The following is a 14,672-nucleotide window of genomic DNA, read 5'->3' on the forward strand; positions in this document are numbered from 1 at the left end:
GCAAAAAAAACTTAACTCTGATGCTACTGAATCATTCTCCTCAATCAGCCATCAGGTTCCTCGACCGGAGTTAGAAGGTTGTAACACAAAATTTTTGTAAAATACATATTACAAACAGAAACAAAGAGTGGATAAAAATGGTGTATAAGGCAGACAAGCAATGCAATAAATGGACAGTGGTTCCTCTCTTGCGTACGGTTCCAAAAGCGGCATTTTTATGCAAGGCATTGATCCAAACTGTTAGTTCTTCTTTCAATGAAATAAACCTGCAATGCAACTTTTACACTTGCTAGTATTCCATACATTTGGACAGTGATAGTGTGAGGAATGGTATTCCTCTCATCAGGGAATTAAATTTTCCCTTTCTTATATCTTTAATCTATTGACCTAGCGACATGCTACTTGGTTAAACCCTCCTCTTAGAGAAAACAAAATCTTTGATCGAGTATGACATGTGTATGACATGTGCAATTTATCAACATCATTTGCTATAGGAAGTGGGGAAAGATCCACGATAACTCTGAGCCAAAATGAGTTCAAATCAGAAACATACACCACCGTCATCATTGAGCTCGGACGAAAGTATTGCAAGGTTAGTGCAAAGGCAAACTAGTAATATGGATCAGTATTCATTTCAAGGCCCCTTTCTCTTGCAGCCTCTATTACTGCATCTGTCTTTCCCATCAGTTTAGCGAGATCAAAGTAGGATTTCCAGAGCTTAAGGGAGAAAGGATAGACTGAAAGAGCCTGCTGATAGAATCTTTCAGCAACTTCCTTTGCTACTGAATTTCCCAAGAGATCAGCAGCTTCAATCCATACATTTTCTGGTGCTGCTGGGACAGCCTGAAAGATTGAGTTTACTAAAATGGAGCTAGCCCAGAATATAATTCCATCATAAGCAGTGCCAGAGTCACAAAAGTTTCTAGTAGTGAACCTGTATACTGACAATGCTAACTGGTAGTTTGCTGGTGTAAGTGCCATTAGGGTTTCAACAAAATCAACAAGTTCCTTGGATTCAATTGTTTCAGGAAGAAATGTTGGGCCATAACATACTTCAAGCACTGAATTGATAAGAGAAAAATCACCGGACACTGAACCCATGATCTCATCAATCAAATGTCTTATTCTTGGTTTCCTAATAGTTTTGTAATATTGTCTAGATAACAGTTCTTGAGTACTAAAAAAACGAGTGTCAGCTACATAATTTCTTAAAAGACACAACATAGTGAGACGAGTATTGCTTTGGAACTCTGACTCTTTTAAGAGAGACATTGCAGTGTGCTCTCTTAAACAGTGGCCATAGTATTTTGCAGAACACAACTTTAGGGCTTCATCAACTGCACTAAAAGCTCTTTCAACATCATTATTTGACAACCTGTGAAGAGAGAGATTTAGTAATGCAAACATTTTTTCATCCACCTCAGTGTGATTATCAGTAGACTCAACAACTAACTGCTGTTTGGATGACCTGCAAAGACCAACATTTTCATCGCATAAAATTCTAAATTGGGGGTTGTTGAGTTCCCCAAATTGCTGAAACCACTGTGCGATCAGCTTTTCTGCACAATCATTTCCTTGCAACAAGGCATGCTCTAGGCATTGGTTCCAAAGACATTGAATACCAGGGACTTCTGCTGGCCAGATATCAAGTATTTCCTGAAAACCTTGCCAAAATGCATCAAATTTGCAATTTCCTTGTGACCGTACTTTGAACAAAAGAAGTTCGAGACAAGTTGGGTATAATTCTACGTATTTTACCAACAATTCCTCAGAATGTTGAAGACCATAAAGTATAGCAGAAAGTCTGACGTGGCTAACTGCTAAGAAGTGCAGAGATCTAAGAGCAGTTCTATCGCTTCTCTGAGGAGCTGCATCTGCATCAAGACCCACCTTTCCTATAGCAAATTTCATCAGATTGCCTACCATATTTGTTTCTTCAATTGTTAGCTGGATCAAAGGCCATTCGATACTGAATGGAAAATCCTTTTCTGACTCAAAATTATGTACAACTTCCTGTGGGAGTTTCTTATACATCACCACATATATACAACAAATCAAAAAAATGCATTTGTCGGGAACTGTCAAAAAAGACAGAAGTTCAGGGAGCATTGAATCACTAGAAAGGTCAGAATCTGATGAACTAACAAGTTGGCAAATTCTCTGAACTGCCTTGTCCACATTGCCACACATACGCAAACAATCAACCATTTGCAGGAAAATATCCAAAACATGTGCACTTCTACTTCTTTTTTTCTTGTCACACGTCAATTTCACCTGGCACAAAGTCCTCAATGCATTATTGTATGCATTCAGCCGATCATCAAGTTTCACTCTGCTGTTAACATACATTAGCCAAAGCTCATATGAAGATGAATTGTGTTGCACCTGAAAAATAAGTCATGAATAAGTAATCTGGTAACCAGTGTAACAAACATGATGAAGCAGGAAGTGACAAATACAATTATGTTCATATAACAAAAAGAAATGGAGAAAGGTCATTATTTTAACCAAATGAAAGGTCCATTCTATTATAGAAGTGTGACAACTTTTACAAGACTTGCACCAATATAATAAGCAGGGATGGGAAGAAAGTCTTTGCTGATATCATGAGTTGGCTCCAAGCTGATTTTCTCATAGTAGTTGCTACTGGTAGGTTGCAGTTTTCATTGCATTAACTGCATGGATTGCTCATTAGATTACTTGTAGAATTTTTAGACACTTAGAAACTTCAAGAGAAGATGTTCCTTAAAGAGTGGTGCCACCACTACGTGTAATCATATCAGAACTTTTACAATGCCAATGATATTGATTCTCTAGACGATGTGTACGTTTTCCAGATAAATCATGAGATCCTTGTTTGGTGTTATGTCATCAATACATCATTGGAACATCATGTGATTAATTTTAAAAATATTTGAATGGTGAACGAAAGGCAAGAAAATCCTCCCTTTAACAAAAATTAAATTATTAATTTAAAATCATAACTTCATGATAATATATATATAACATTCAATAAAAGTATAATAACTTATATCTTATATAGCACGTCATAAGAACAGGCAACTAGAATTTTCTTGTCATAATTTGGTGTGAGCAAATTCCATCAATCTTAGCTATGCAACCAAGACAAGACAAGATTTGGTACGGGCGATTGTTCCAATATTGGCAACACAAGGTATAGATATACCACTAATTTCATATTTCAATAAGTTTCTAAAATGACTAATTTTGGCCATCTCACTACTCATCACGACATAAAATTTAAAGACTTGTCTTTACTAGTGCCAAAGATGAAAAATGGAGTGTGGCTAAGGGATAAGTCAAGTGTAGTCTTATTTTTTCAAGCTTGTCTAAAATTCAAACCTACTGAATTTTTCAAATATTGTTATGCAGGAAATACTTACAAATTGATCAAACTTATTGATTGAATAGCACATCCCTCCAGCTAACAAGGTTAAAAACTTAGATGTGACGATAGCAAGGTAGTAGGTGAAATAAAATCATAAAACTACGTACATTGCTTAAATCAGATTAACATATTCTCTAACCTTGAGAGTTGAGGCAGAGGATCTATAAACGACTGCTTATTTCTAGTGATTAAACATACTAGAGAATACTTGATAATAAAAACAAAAAAAACAATAATTTAAAAGAAACAGCTACCAGATTTTGACATAATAAAAAAAATTTCTCAAGACATACAGCATGGAGAAGCATATCATCTTTCCCGATGCCCTTCTCCTTCATGTAAAAAATATGCAAATAAACAACCCAAAGGATTGTAGAACTGGGATCAGACTCAATTGCTCGTGATAAGATGGCAAAAGCCTGCAAGGACATTTATACAACCATGTTAACAATCTCTGCACATCTAAGTATATAATACTATGATGGTGATCAATTCAAGGGTAAAGAAAGTCACATAACCTTCTTCTTCTCAGATTTATAAAATTTTCCACAAAAGAGACTAAGTGCTAACTCCAAGGATTGATCAGAATCTGGTAGCCCTTGTATTATTCTTTTCTAAAGAAGACAAGAAATTAGAGCAAATCAATGCTTAACCAATCAATTACAGTTCTAACTATTCTACAAAATACAAAATAATAATAATAACTACAATAATAATGTCAATAAAGCTGGAAAAACAAACAAATTGCAATTACCATAATGTGCTGATGAATTTGCATTGCAAGATGCAAAACCTAATGCACACTCTAGAAAATAAAAACTCGATAAAAACAACCGGTCAAAGCAAACCAATATAACTAACAAGTCCTGATAAGGAAAACATTGAGTCATACATAAATCAAACTTTTCACGATTTAGCATTTTTGACCTACTGTCTTAGCATTGTGGCTCTGAAGATACCAGGACTGACTACTCCAATTATCATAATCAACCATGGCACCATCACCTATTTGTAAGAATGGAGCATCTTGAGGAAGAATTCTCTGGAATGAGAAAGGTATAGCAAAGGAGGCAGAAAATCCTGGTTGCCAATATTTCCACATGCTACGAGCCAGTACTGAATGATAGAAGTGTGACTCAACTTTTACAAGACTTGCACCAATATAATAAGCAGGGATGGGAAGAAAGTCTTTGCTGAAACCATGAGTTGGCTCCAAGCCGTTTTGCAACATCTCAGCAGTTAGAGTGTGGAAATAGGAATCTGCATCAAATGATTTTTAATGAGATAATATGTCTATTTACCAAGTAATAAAACACATCAAACAATGAACCTGATTTAGGAGCAACCAGAAGTCCTCGTTTTAAACTTCTCTTACTGTTTTGTTTGACATGTTGCCATGGGCATTCATCATTATTGCATTTTCCTCTGAGCTCAAACATGCAAAATGGCCAGAAAGGATCAATTAAAATATCACACATGCTGCCCGTACCACTCTCTCTTGTGTAAGCATCAATTTTATCTGGCTTACAAAAAACTTTTTGAGATTCATGCACTGGCCAAGCACCTTTTTCTTCAGTATCCCGATTATGATAAGAAAAGACACTAAACTTCACAAGTGGCAACACGTTATGCAGAATTGAGGAAGATGGCGATAAAATAGACCGGCAAATTAACCAGTGAGAAACTTTTAGAAAGCTACTTCCCTCTTTAGGATTATCAGTCTTTTGAGCTTCAACTTCAGAGGAAAATTCATTTCGCTGAGATTGATCACAATGCTTAACAGAGCTCAATTTCATTATTCCTTCCACCCTAGCAGGATCTGCACAAATTGAAGCATAACGGCATGAAAATTTAAAACTTCGTTCAGCAGTTGGTTGCAGTTCATGCTGCAAAATGGCACCTTGTGTGAAAAAACCTTAGCATTTGTACAATTTCTTAAACTAGTTCAAAAGTCTTCATAGAAATATAGGGGTGTAAACTAGCCAAGCCGCTCACAAGCTATTCAAGTCTCGGCTCAAAAAAAAGTTCATTCGATTAAGTTAACGAGCCAAGCTCAAACCTAATTTCGAGCTCGAAAACATTATCAAGCCGAGCTCAAGCTTAACAGTATTTGGTTCATGAGCTCGCGAACATATTTGTTAAGAGGCTCGTTTATCTTTTATATATATATATATATATAAATAATAAATATAATAAGATATTATTAATTATTATAGCTAATTATTTTAAACGAGCTCGAACTAAGCTCGTTTAATTTTTAAACGAGCTTTTTCGAACTGAGCTTGAGCCGAGCTCAAGCTATTTAATTTTGTTACGAGCCGAGCTCGAGCTTAAGAACTAAAGCTCAAATCGAACTCGAGCCAAGCTCGAGCTTAAAGATAACTAACCGAGCCCGAGCCCGAGCCCGAGCTCGAGCCTCTTACTGTTCGGCTCAATCATATCAAGCATAATTTCTTTTAAGATCATATTCTAAGACTCAATCATTAGATGAATATCTGCTTCTGAAACAACACTTGGGAACTAGTTCCACTTCTTTCAAGTAAGTATATTATGGTTGCTAATGGAACTTTATTGTTAAATGTTCTTCTAACGGTAGTGAGGATTGCTCAAAGTGTGCTTGATGACTAAGAGGCGCTCTCATATTTATGGTGCAGACTATCTGGATACTTTTTCTTCCATCACCAAGATAACTTCATGGTAGGTCTACGTGGAGCAACTTCTTACATTTGTTAAGGGTAGACTAACCCAACAATAAGAATTATTAGTACAAATTGAAGGAATCTCTTAGGGCATGATTTAAAATTTTTTAATTCTGCTCTTCTTTAATTCCAATTACTAGGAGTGTAGTAGATCACTCGAATTTGAATGACTAAGAATTTAACAGATCATTCACTCTCTATTCAATCTCTAAGTCATGAAGATGTGCCCTTAATGTCAATGAAGATATCACCATAACTAGTAGTGATTCTAATGAGATCACACACCCAGTTGGACTTCCATCAACAATTTCAGATTTAGGCGATCTTTATGTGCTTCTTTGGTATAAAAATTGTCAACTCAAGGGGAGACATTAGCATATCTTAATATGGAAGTATACTTGATGTGCTTGATGATGTTGATACACAGGAATTGAATCAGTTAACACTAATGGATACCAAGACAAGTGAGCCATTAACTGATCATGGGAGATGCACAACCTTCATAATAAAGAGTATCATCCATTTAGTAATTAGTACTTCCATCGGATGAAACAAGAACATACTAGACAGCAATCTGGGTAAGAGTTCTAGATCATACTCCTTATGGAAAGCTACACCTCCAATTTGGAAGTCATCTTTGCATTGCTAAGTTAGTGAGTAATTCTATAAAATGATTTTGGCATCAAAATCCAGCTACGCAACCCCTTCAGTGACAGAGGAAGCACAATGCTATTTGCAACTCCACTTACACATACCTAATGCTCACATACTTGGGAGAAATTATAACCCAAACAAATAAATCTAGCTATGATACGATGCAATCTGATTCTTTGCAGAAATTTTTGCAGTGGTTGAATGTTGGAACATAAAGGTTATAACCAGACAGTTTTGGCCTATAGCTCATTTAAGATCTCCGCACTATCTTTACAAGCTTGGTTAAGTGCTTACATACAAATAGCAAAATTGAGTATGACATTGAAGTTCTTTGTATGTCTATCTAGAAGAAAAGGAACTTCAAATGATTATTGGGAGTAAAAGTTTGAAACGACATATGGTTTCCCTCACAGCATCTGAGGTATCCTTAAAGGTTAATTGCCTGATTGGATTTAAACATGTTACAACCATAAAATGAAAATTAAAAAAACATTGAATTTTAATGTTTTTACCTCATCTTCAATGTACTTATTGTAGCACAAAAATAATGTAAGATGCAGCCTGTTTTTTCTTCATCCCAAAGGAAAATCTCCCAGGACCAAAATATTCAGTCAGCAATTAGAGATGAAAGAACCATAAGCTAGAAACAAGAGATGAAAGAACCATAAGCTAGAAAACAATATTTTTCAAGTTTTATGAAGTTATTAAGAAAGTAGGATAATTTACAAAATCTTATAACTGCTAAATCATTGTGTATTGTCCACATCTTCAGAAGAAAAGGGCATCCTATTGAAAATGAAAATTAACAAATCAAAAGTCAAACAAGTATGTAAGCTGTAAAAGCTGCAAAATTTCCGAGTGGGACAAGCAAATGATTTCCTCAACTACTAAAAATTCTTATAAAAAATATAAATGACAAATCTTCAAGATTGAACACCATAATAAATGCTTAAGAAAAAAGAAACAAAATACCTTCAGAATTACAAATTTGAATGATCGTCTGCTGCTGTATTTGCTGATTGACAGAAGTATTGGATCTCTTTTTGTTATTGTTAACTGCATGATGAACTTGGCATGGAACACTGCTCATGTCATCATTCTTACAAAATGTCTTCATACCGAACTTAGCAACCAGCTTAGACCTTAGGACAGCTTCAAGATCATAGTCATGAGAATTTCCCTCTTTCTTGGTATCCAAATCATAAATTCCTTCTGCATGATTTTCAACATTTGGTGAGCAAGCCAAATTTGACTCCACGTCTCTCTTATCAAAAACTAGATTTTCTTTGTCATCATCTGTAGACATATTTGGAAATGAAGCGGGAATGCTAAGTCCATTGGTAGCATTTTTCTCTCTATGGTCTGATGTGTTATCATCATGTTCTGAATACTGGTTAGAACAAGAGCCATGCTTATTCATCATTCTTAAAGATACATCAAGAGAAGCCTCATTTAGCAAACCATGATTTTTGTCATACAAAACCTCTGATGTCTGACCTTCAGCTGGTACATGGTAGCCAAATTTAGAATGTATGCGCTCAGCATGACCCTGTTTGCTTGATTGCCACACAGAATTGGAAGGCTCCAGCATCAAAGTCTGAAGCTTAGCTGTGATAGTTTCTCTATTCCTATATAGAATGGCACATTTCTTGTTAGCATTGATCAAATCTTTTTGTGCTTTCCTATAAGCCTTGAGTGCAAGACTTTCTTTGAGCTCACACCTCCGTCTAAACTCCTGTGCCTCTTCCAACTCCCTATCTTGCGACTGCTCCAACTCCAATAAAGATTCCAAACTAAAGATACCCCATTCAGGAACCCTCTCCTGATCCATGAGAATAACAAAATCAAGCAAATTATTCATACAAATCTTAGATATAGAATATGCAACATTCTGTACAAGAGATTTATACATTGAGGTAATTCTCATAGATAATGTACAGGAAATGTACATACAGCATTAGACAGTTGTCAGAGAAAATTTGCAAAGAAATATTGCTTAATAAGTTGTAAATAACCAGGAACGCTTTATAATAAAAAGTGAAAGCTAAGGAGAAGGATCTCTAGACAATCAGAAAGCAAGCAATTGAGTAATGTTTCTTCCACTTGATCGTTAATATCATATCCCATCTCTAAACAGTTTGCTCGCTAGCAAAATGTTTTACGCCAAAAAACAATAACTGGCAGTTCTACATTGCTCAGTCCTAGAGTATTTCTAGAGACTCTTGGGATAAAAGGAAAAGAGAAGTTGACAGAGAGGAGAAACATAGGAGATGGGGAAGAAATCCCTTACTAATTAAGCAAGAAATGAATGAGAGAAAATTCAAGAGAGTATTAAATCCAGGAGGACTAGGTGGCAAAAAAAGGTTAGCTCCAAACAGTAATTGAATTGGCTGGTTTTGCACGTGAAAACCTTCCTCAAGCTAATTAAAGACATAACTGAATTAGTTTGCTCTAGATATACTCTATTATACAACATCCAAAAGACAAGGTTAACAAATCCATCACTAAATAACAAATAACATAAAGAGTTTCTTACATTGCACTATTGCAGTTTCTCACAGACAAGCAGAAATCTACTCCTATGTGTTTCTCAGTAAATAACAAAATCTACTTTAGTATTAAAGTGGGGAAACTCTGCTTAGGTGCAAGGTGATAAGGCACAAGTTTTTTCGAAATATCAAAAAAGCATGCCTGAAATTAAAAATATCAAATATATTTTATCTTCCTCCATGCATCATTGTTATATGACTTCCTATGCACATGTTTGTGTAGCCATTTCTGCTTTGATATTTCTCCTCCGTGACCAATCGCAAATAAAAGGAATGACGAGAAAACAAGTAGTGTATAACAAGAATGCCTAGGATTATGATTGTAGCAAAACACTAGGGTTTCATATTAGTGTGGTGAGGTTGATACTTTTAAGTAAGATATTATATTGCATTATATAGATGTTTCATAATATTAAACACTTCGAGTAATTGCTACACTCAATATTTTAAGTGTTAATTTATGGATTTAGGTGATACATGGCATGTATTTAAATATGTTGGAGATGCTCCCCCTCTCCTTGCAGCACCCTTTGATTCTTTGTTTATGGTAATTCTCACACTCTTATTCTTGAAGTTATTTGCCTTTTTCTTAAATCAAGAACTCAGGTCAAATAACATGATTTTCACCAAGTTCATGAGGTTAAATGACAAATCTAATTTGACCGGGTTTGTTTGGAACTCTGGATGTTTATTCTCATTCATTCCGTTTGGAAGCAGACCAGATTAGACATCAATTTCTTATCAAACCACTTGAATTGGCTGGTTTGGTGTGATACTAAAACCAGAAATTGGATCCAATCCGGACACTTGGGTTGACACTTGTATGCCCACACTAGGCACTCAAAATGTTTTTCAAACATTATCTCCAGTAAATTTACAATTGTTACCTCAAGTGAACAGATTTGGAGTAATCAGTGTAGAAAAGCTTCTTAATTCACATTACCAATGCTTGAATTAGTTGGTATCTTTTCTGGTTTCTCAAAACAAAACAATAAGCCAATAATAAATAGGAGCAAAGAGATCCATTCATAGAAGATTTGTCTCTATTTGATGCTGGCTGGCAACTTAGCGCATCCCTCAACGTTTTTCAACCGGGCTTGGGACCAGTATTGGCGGTTTTATTAGGAGCAAACAGAAACACCAAAAAATATGTGATATAGCAATTAGAAGAAAAGATCAAACCTCGACACCAGTTACTTGTTGAGCCAAATATGAGCTTTGATCTAAAACATCCGAAGCCAACAACACAGGCCCCATTGCAGACTTTACATAGCTGCATGAGGCATCAGCAGTGATATCATTCTTGGCTTCTTGCTTGGAATTCATATCAGGGTCTGAATATGGAGACAATGTAGCACAAGACAAAGGTAAAATGGTTTCTTTTGCTCCTATATGTGGAGCTTTAAAACATATAGCTGCATTTTCATGCACTTGACCATGCTTCCTGTCAATTCCTTCATTACTTAAGGACAAAGTTTTTTTTGTTTCATCACAGTTAAGTCCACTTCTCACTGCAAAGAAACCACTTTGCCCCTTAAGTAGAGGCTGATGAGATCCTTCTAGATGTGTGTTAGAATATTTTTGAAATCGAAGGGCATCATCAGAGGCATGGACAGGCTCTAAAGGTCTACCAACCTTCAACCGTTTTGTTGGTCGAACGCCAAGGGGAAGTCTTTTAGCATTAGCAGCTTTAGCTCCATCATTATGTATTGCTTGGTTGTCTAACTTCTGATTTAGCTGCTCAAAACCATTATTTGTGGAACCAGTGACTATGTCTACGCTTTCAAATATTGTCTTTGTTTGAACCTTACATTCATTTTCCCTTGGAGAAATTTTATGGCGCAAACTTTCTGCTGCAGTATCAGCTAAGCTTGTATCCTGAAAGTTTCCATTTACCTGTCTTATAGAAGTCTTTAAGGCAGCAATTTGTTTTTGAATGTCCTCCACCTTATCAGATGAAGAAATTTGATTCCCGAAGTTAGAACCATTGGTTTTCCCAATATTTGAAAATGCAGGCCCTGGGACTCCTTTCTTTGACATGAATCCTTCATCATGTAGTGTCGATTGTTGCAACATTTCTTGTCTATGTGAAGAGGTTATTGGCATCTTAAACTTGAGTAATCTAGCTGCATGATCATTCTTTTCAATGGATGCTACAGATTTTGAATCTCCAGAGTCAGTTCCACTGTCATCATCTGAAAATCTTATTACAAGGTTATCATCTGATACTTTCTTGTGCCAAGAAAGAGTACGGTTATTGCTTGATTTGAAAGGAATCTGCTTTGTCTTCAATGTTTTGCTATAATACTTTTTATTGGAAGTGTGAAACTTTGTATTGGGTACAAGGGAAGTATGACCTGGAAACCGACCAAAGAATAAGAACCAAGGTTCAAGATCATACAAGGTAAACTGTAAATCTCTTCTTATCAATGCTTTGCAAAACCAACTACTTAAAAAATAAAGCCAACACATATCTTTCTGAAATGTCTCAGAAAGTCTCATCATATGGCAAATTGTCTGGTTACTAATGCATAAGAGCCGACCATAATTATTGGTTTTGCCTACTTTTGAAGTACCAGGAGGAGAATGTAATAGTGACTATATAAAGAATTACCTACCATTGTTGCTATGCTATTTTTTTAACATAGGGCAGGGTCCTATATCATTCATTTTTACCTTTATAAGTAGAATATACGAATAAAAATATATTAAGTTTTCACACAAGCACAATTTTGTGATTGTATTGTATATTTCTCCAAATTTTATGTTAGATTTGTATATCTTGTATCTGGCTCTATATAACCTGAATCAATCCTAGTATCGCTTGTATCAAGTTCTATATCACCTAGCATCAGCCATACTAAAAGTGTTACCAGCTGTGCTTCAGTCTTGGCACATTGTTGTAAAGATATACTTTACCTTTATCACTCATTAAGACAAAAGATTCAAATCCATGTCATGTCTTCAATTATATGGTTAATAATCTATGACAATGAAAACATGAACATGAAGTGGTCAATGATTGACTTACCTGTCGAAGAATATCTAACAAGTTTGTTCCTTGATGAAACAAGAATTGGTTCAGATATCTCTTTGTTATTAAATGCAGCAATTATAGTAGGCAATTCCTAGAAGAAAGAAAACAAGTATCAAAAATATGAAAAAAAAAAAGGCCATTTGTTTAGGAAGTTTGTTAACAGACAATTGTATAAAAGAGACCCAAATGTGAAGTTACTATAGAAGAGGAATTGATAAAAGGCAATTTTTTTGAGCCATCACAGCCACCAATTACAACCAATTGGTGTTTTTGAAGAATAAACTAAGCATACAAAATATGTGCTCAAGTCCCAAAAACAACCTTTTACAATGCAAGATAAGACTGTGTACAATAGACCCAATGTGGTCCGACTTTTTCTTGAAATCCCACATTGGTGGGGAGCTTCATGCACCAGGCACCTTAAACTAAGCATACGAAAGACATGAATAAATGTCCATTGTCACAACTTTGTCCCTCACATAGTTTGTGATCTATAGTGACCCAAGCATGGATCCTTCATTAAAGCCCATCCAAGAACCTTTTGTAGTTTAAAACTCATTACTTCAATCATTAGCCCCTTATCCCTAGTCATTCTTCTCCATCAGTAGTTCTCCTTCCTCTTTCTCCTCATCTTGACCTTTCAGTGTCTTCTTATCTTTCTCTCCTCATTATTCTGTCTCTTTCTAATCTTCATTTGCCTCCTGCCCTTCAACATTGCACCAAGGCTGGCATGACTAATCTATGCTATCTGTTGGCACGACTAATCTACGCCATTTGATTCAAATTGGATCAAGTTAAACTGAAGATTTGAATTTTGAACTTGGTTTAGTTAATTATCCTATAGTTATGTTTGGTTCAGACAGGTCTATAGAGAAGAAGAAAAAATTGAAAATCCAAATTAATTCGGTTGTCTTCAATGTGAACCTGAGAGGACTGATGGTGGCCATAGAAGTGATTAGAGTGTTAACCTGGTTGTAGAATACAAAAATATTCATTTTCTTGAAGAAGACGGCAATTATCAAACTCAAAAACCTGACACTACTTACAAATTGGACTTTTAAACTATTTATGACAAGCTAAAAAAAACTAGATATAGAGCATGATTGAGATGATAATGCATTCGGTAGCTTTTGGATGTTTCATCATCAATCCGTGTTTGTCCCAATTATCTGGAGTTGGCTTAGTTTTTGGGTGATTATGAACTATTTTTCTTGTTCTTCTTCATTTTATGTTTCCCTCTCCATCCATCTCCTTCCTATGGAGCCCTTTCACCCTTCCAGTTTTTACAGCAAATATTTTATTAACGAGAAAGGAGGAAACTACTATCGATATACCAAAAGTCAAGCACGAACAGAAGATAGGTAAAACGGCCAACATCAACCGTGGGAAATTAACAGAGGCAACATCATGCACAAAACCAGACCAGAAAGTTAGTAATTCCACACTAAGACCTAGACATGAGATTAAAAATCACGGTACAAACAGCGAGAGATAAATACAGCGTTTTCGCCAGAGGAAATTTCGCCCTCCTCTTTGGCGCTAGGGTTCGCAGGTGAGGCTGCACGAGCAGATGGTGCACCGGGATTCGGCAAGGGTAGATCGCCTGCGACCACCATGGCTGATGCCTCTCTCTTGCCACACTTCTTTGGAGGCGGTCGGAGGGAAGACAGCGCCGCGGCTTACGGCCGTCGCGCCGATGGCTGCTGCAACTACCGTGGGAGCCGAGAGATGCAGAGCTCTGGCAGCACGTTCATAGCTTAAACGGACGCGCCTTTGTTGACTCACATTTAACGCTCATGGCCGCCACCATTGTGGGCGATGACTATTGGCGAACAGGTGGGGACCAGCTGAAGCAAAGCAATAAACAATAAGATAAATAGAAATTTACCATGCGTTTCCATCTCTTTTAATATCAGAAATATTATTTTATTTTTATGATTGATAATTTCATTCTCTATAATGGGAGGATTATAATATAAATTTAAATTTAAAGAATTAAAAAAAATATATAATATAAATAGTTTTTAAAAAATATTTATATTAGGATAGTAATTAATTTTGCATAAGCTAGTGTGAATATTCTAATAAGATTCATATCAATTTCTCTATAATATCTTTAAATTTTAAGATAAATTATTTAATTTATTAAATTTAGATACTTTTTTTTATTATACACTATATCAGTTATTTTAAAATTTTTATTATCTATATTTTTTATTATTTTCTTCTTTATTCTATTTTTTTTATTTTTCTCTCACTATATATCATATTTATTTTTCATTATCCAATCTATTCCTTTATTTTCCCTCTCTCAAATCAAATGA

At 35.6% G+C, this 14,672-nt stretch overlaps 1 protein-coding gene across 2 annotated transcripts; it reads right to left on the reverse strand.

The window, feature by feature from the left end:
* Positions 1 to 212: 212 nt before the first annotated feature.
* LOC122045222 lies at positions 213 to 14,124 on the reverse strand. 2 transcript variants are annotated; one of them, XM_042605349.1, is made up of 9 exons: positions 13,848 to 14,124; positions 12,343 to 12,439; positions 10,494 to 11,668; positions 7,735 to 8,584; positions 4,740 to 5,228; positions 4,341 to 4,669; positions 3,928 to 4,023; positions 3,703 to 3,828; positions 213 to 2,385 (listed from the first exon to the last, which is right to left on the reverse strand). In XM_042605349.1, the coding sequence occupies exons 1-9, from the start codon at positions 13,962 to 13,964 to the stop codon at positions 610 to 612; spliced, it is 5,055 nt and encodes a 1,684-aa protein (XP_042461283.1). In that variant the 5' UTR covers positions 13,965 to 14,124; the 3' UTR covers positions 213 to 609. The 2 variants fall into 2 exon arrangements, with proteins under 2 accessions (XP_042461283.1, XP_042461284.1); XM_042605350.1 differs by lacking the exon at positions 12,343 to 12,439 and having other exon boundaries at positions 13,848 to 13,984.
* Positions 14,125 to 14,672: the final 548 nt, after the last annotated feature.

Source organism: Zingiber officinale, chromosome 2B, assembly GCF_018446385.1.
Source record: "Zingiber officinale cultivar Zhangliang chromosome 2B, Zo_v1.1, whole genome shotgun sequence".
In the NCBI taxonomy this organism is placed as follows: domain Eukaryota; kingdom Viridiplantae; phylum Streptophyta; class Magnoliopsida; order Zingiberales; family Zingiberaceae; genus Zingiber; species Zingiber officinale.